Source organism: Montipora capricornis, chromosome 3 (assembly GCF_036669925.1).
Source record: "Montipora capricornis isolate CH-2021 chromosome 3, ASM3666992v2, whole genome shotgun sequence".
NCBI classification, from domain to species: domain Eukaryota; kingdom Metazoa; phylum Cnidaria; class Anthozoa; order Scleractinia; family Acroporidae; genus Montipora; species Montipora capricornis.
Window position 1 is genome coordinate 25,702,341 of NC_090885.1, and position 5,000 is coordinate 25,707,340.

Below are 5,000 nucleotides of genomic sequence, written 5' to 3' on the forward strand. Positions count from 1 at the left end.
GGGTGGTAAAATGAGTACCAGCTTTGCTGGAGATTCGTTATGTAGAATGGGATAGGAATGGCGCCCAACCGTATCGCCAACTTAAGGGTCTTGTATTTTACAGCAAAGTCTTAAAAGCTAGGAAAATTAAAACGCTAAGAGTTCTCTTAGAATGCGATTTCTTTTGTTTTTCCTCAGGGATGCATTTGGCTGCGTTTAAGAAACGAAAGTAGAAAGATCTTCTTTCCTTTCCTTCTTAGTCAGTTTTTTAGAGAAGCGGTTTTCCTCCCTGTTTGCACAAGAAAGCGATAGTATTGTACTTTGAAAGTTTTAAGTGACTTGTGAAAGATTCTCATCAATGTGTTTTTTCTAGTTTTGAAAACGGTTTGGATGCAATTTGTTCAGACTCATTTGACAAGAAAGGAAATGTTATGTGTGTGACGTGGGACATTTAATTATAATAACCAAGGTCGCGTTTTTATTAGTTATATTTTGCGAACAATTATAATAGTGAATTTTTTATTTTGCATCATACGCTAAAGCGTTTTTGTGGAAGTATGGAAATGTCGAAACGGAATTATCTCCACTTAATGACTACGATTTCGCCAGGTAGGAGAAAATTCGTGGGCGGAAAATGATTCGCTGACAATAATGTAGCCTCGCGTTATAGATGAAAAATGAACTTTTACAGTACTCGTGACGTCCTTTTCTCCCACATCCAGCTCCATTGTGATTTCCAAACTGCAAGTTTCCAAGAAATTAACAAGCAACATTGAATGGGGTAAAGGCCTGGCCAAACGCTCGCAACATCTTGCAACATTGTTGCATGATGTTGCGACATGTGTTGAACGGGGTGGCCAAACGCACGCAACATTTTCAGCATTTTCAACGCAACATGTCAATGTTCATGTGTCCGAGGCCCCTGGCGCGCAAGAAGTGGACCTAACGCGCATGCCCTAGCGTAACACTGTTGCGTGAACGTGGCCAAACGAGCACAACATCATGCAACATCCAAAATGTTGACCGTTTTCAAATTTGATCCAACATGTTGCAACATATAGCAACATATAACCCAACAAGGTGGCCAAAAACGTATGCAACATGTGCCCAACAATTTTGCAAAATGTTGCGTTGAAATGTTGCGAGCGTTTGGCCAGGCCTTAAGGGCACTGGGAAATTGCAATGTCATGAATCCATAACGGCAGTGTAAAAACCTTTCTTAGAGTGTCCGTATTGTAGGTCAGTATCTTCTCAAGCACGTCGCATAAGGTATCTGCCCTGCGGCGTTGGGGAGGAGGTATATTTCCTCTTCATTTTTCACAGTACCCGGCGGTGTCATACTCCTTTACAAGATCTCGCAGTGGGCCGACGTAAATCATGAAATGAAACTCGTTTGGGATGAAGTTATTACTGTTCGTAGAATATGCGTGCTCATCGTCATTATCATCATCACGAAAGTGTGGCTTCTTTTTCGCTCTGCGAAAAAGACTGGAAGGGGCTACATTTTTGCACGAGGGTATCCTAAGATCTAATTTTATGGGATTAATAACAAAAGTCTGCCCTAATTTACACATCGCATTTGCTGCTCGGGGTGTGAGAATTTGGCCCGATGCGCTTTTTTGTAAGAAACCATTAACTTTATTGACTCAAATCATAATATTGCGGTCCCCATACACAGTGATGTGAATTTGACAAGCAGGTGCTTGGAATAATACACTACAGCATTATTTGCTTGATGAATATTCTAACTTCCCTAATTAGGAATTCCGCAGGAAATGTTTATTAAAGCAAAAATATAAATATTAAAGAAAAACTCTCTTTGGGAATTTGTTTTTTACTAAAAATAAATTTAAATGGGAAACCATCTTTCATTGAATGATGAATGGATGTCTCTGTCATTGGACTTTGTAATTCAAAACTCTTGGAAGTGCGGAGATCCTGAATTATGCATATTTACACTTGCTCGTTCAAGGAATAAAAGAAGGTCTTCTCTGGATATTTCTTCAGCTGGAAATGACTGTGATGCAAAACATCTTTGTATCTGTCAACATCCTGTTTAACCTTAGAAGAACCAGTTGAGTAGTTGATAAACTACTACGTCGATAAACTGACACTATAGAACATAGTGAGTGTGTTCCAAAAATAGGATAAAACTACTAAGATCATTTGTCTTATTGCTCTAAATAATAAATTATACCATCATCTCATTACTGTCTAACTTTTGCACGTATCACGCAGAGCGTTAGATGACAAAAATGGAAATTGTTCCGCGATTCTTGTCTTAGCAACAGACCAACTTTTCAAAACACTGACGTATAGTGGTGTTCAGCAAAGTAAGTTCTTCGGGGAATCAAGACAACCAATATCTGTCCAAAATCATGCCTAAATTTGCAGTGACTAGACCGAAGACGGACAAAAAGAGAAAAAACACGGAGAAACCAGATTTCAAACCGGCCTTGTATGCATTGAATAGTTTAGTCGAGGAGCTTGAGCATTCAGAAAATCTGGATGGACTGGATGGTATTGTGAGGAGTGAAAGAGAAAGACAAACACCCTCCTCAGTCGCACATTCGGCGAACGATTTCAGTTACAATTGCAGCAAAGGAAGAAGTAGGGATGAAGGCACTCGAAAAAAAACCGTTTCTCCGCTTCCACTCTTCAAGCGAGACTGGCTCTACGAGGAGTTTGACAGTGATGAAGATTCCAAAGATGATCTGGACGATTGCGAGGAGAGAACAAAAGTTCGGGCGTTAACAGAAATAGAGAGGCTTGAAGAGGCCCAGACAGAGTTGGAGGAGCGTGTCAAACACGTCCAGGGGTTGCTTAACAGGCGCGACCGCACGAGAAATCAAAGACTACAAGGACAAAGAACGTTGGAAAGGCTGGAAGCAAAACTTGAGATGTTGGATCAACGGCTGGAGTACGAGAGATCGGGAAAAAATCAGTGGACATATGTGAGAAAGGAGTCGAAGAAACCTAGAGTTGGATTTCATAGCAGTCATTTGTTGAATCGTAACGCGAAAGTAGGAGTTAAGGAGGCTTCTCCTTTTCTAGAAGAAGAGGCCGAACAGGGTGGTGTTATCTTTGAAGAAGAGCAAGAGTTGGAAGAAAAAGAAAAACGCAAGAGCGAAGAATCCCAATTTGAGATGAACTCTCAACCACTAAAGCCAAGAATCGAGAAAATGCTTCAAACGAAGGAATTGGAAGACTTTCATGCACGCCTCGAGGAGAATAAAGAAGCGGAGTCAAACCCTATAAAAACTGAGACGAAAGAAAACGACAGTGGAAAAGAACTTAAAGGTGCTAGAAAAATGGAATATAGGAGTTATCGCAAAGAGATTGATAAAGGGTGGCTGCGAATCAGTGACAGGCCCAAGGATTTTGTCAAAAAGGTCGATGATTCAGAAACCGATCAATTCAAAGAGGCATGGGAAAATGTGAACCAGCAAGAACATCAATTGTTTGCTAGAAGAGTGTTTAGGTCTCACGTGAGCGGAATCAACCCTTTACAGAAAGGTAAAATACCCTCTGATGCTCGGAAAAGAGGAAAGTTACAAGGCGTTAATGACGAGGGAGTGTTGAGTGGTTTGTGTGAAACGTGTTATGACACGAAAGCGGGACGCGTGAACGAGAATGTAACTGGACGAAGCTCACCCTCACGTCTTCAACGATCACAATTCTCGTCTCTTTCCCAGCCTACTCAGACAGCCTCGCGTTTGCAACAACGACCAAGCATTTCGAAGATAAAGCGAATGGTTGAAAGAACCAGTTTTCTTCCGCCGATATCAAATTATGAAGCAAAAAGGCTTCCCAAAGAAGACCAAGTAAAAACGTTGAAAGACGAAAGCGTTGACGAACGCAAAAAAGTGAGATTACTACTCTTGCCAAACCAGAAACGTTTGGCCAAGCGCAGAGCCGAGCTGTACGTCAAGCAGTTAGCGTTCGCCAAGTCTCATGGACTTGATCACGAAGACGTTTGGAAAAACGCGGACTCTGCAATTCAGGAGCATTGTGGAATTGAGGAACTACTATCAGAACACGAGGTGAGGACTACTCCACGCAGTACTCTGTATTTGATTGGTGCATTGTCCAAAGATCATGTCTACGCAGTCTCGGGGAAGGCCTCCGTGAGGTCATGAATGGTTTGAAACTATACCCTGACGCCTCTACAGTTATAAGTCACATTTGTTCAGATATTGTGTTTGTCATTGGTATAACTTTTACTCCTTTTATATGAATTTATACCGCAAACTTGTTTGGCGTTTATCCCATAAAAGGTAACTTATCACATCAACAAAACTAAGGAGGTCACTTGAATGACCAAGTATCCAGTGTCCCTTTTGGTGAGAACTACTGAAACAACATACTGAAGCTGAATATATTGCCTGTGTCACTACTCTGAAAATGGCCTCTAAGTAAATGAGTCTGGCTCAGGACTGTTAAACAACAACTAGACGTCTCTTTCTTACTACATTTTAATTTCTGACAGTGCGTTTGCCCTTTCAATCTATCGAACCGCCCGCTTCAGTCACGGTCGTCACGTAAAACGAGCAAACCAGTGGAATGCGGCGAGTAGGAACTAGAGTAGAATCCAGTGATCAGTTAGCCCATAGGCAGAACACTGGACCTTTGTGGGGCGGGTTCGAGGTATAGACCACTTTCATCAATGGCGACTACCTTTAAATTCTTTTGTATTTATGTTAATTTTAAATGATAAAAATTGTCAGCAGTGAGATATATTTCATCATATGTTATTTTAGCTAGAAATAATAAGGGATGTTTCAATTGCTTGGTGTTGGGATTCATTATGCATGTACTTAAAGATATTGAAAAGAAAATACAAGTCGACCTTCTGTAGTGTTAAACAACAAACATCTATGTAGGCATTCCGCCTCTGGCATGAGAAGATGGTATTTAGTACCTGGGATTCTGCTGTTATGGGCGCGATCAATGTGTATCTTCTCCTGAGTCGTGAAATTCAGAGTGAAACAGGTGTTTTGCACACTGGGGCAACCGGCCTT

At 41.2% G+C, this 5,000-nt stretch overlaps 1 protein-coding gene across 1 annotated transcript in view; it reads left to right on the top strand.

Annotated features, from left to right (window-relative positions):
- Positions 1–2,201: 2,201 nt before the first annotated feature.
- The window catches only part of LOC138042652 (trichohyalin-like), a 3,443-nt gene continuing 644 nt past the window's right edge, over positions 2,202–5,000 (top strand). Inside the window, exon 1 of the mRNA XM_068888599.1 lies at positions 2,202–5,000. This exon is cut by the window's right edge and continues 644 nt beyond it. Within this exon, the coding sequence (XP_068744700.1) occupies positions 2,358–4,118 (1,761 nt within the window). The 5' untranslated portion in view covers positions 2,202–2,357 and the 3' untranslated portion in view covers positions 4,119–5,000.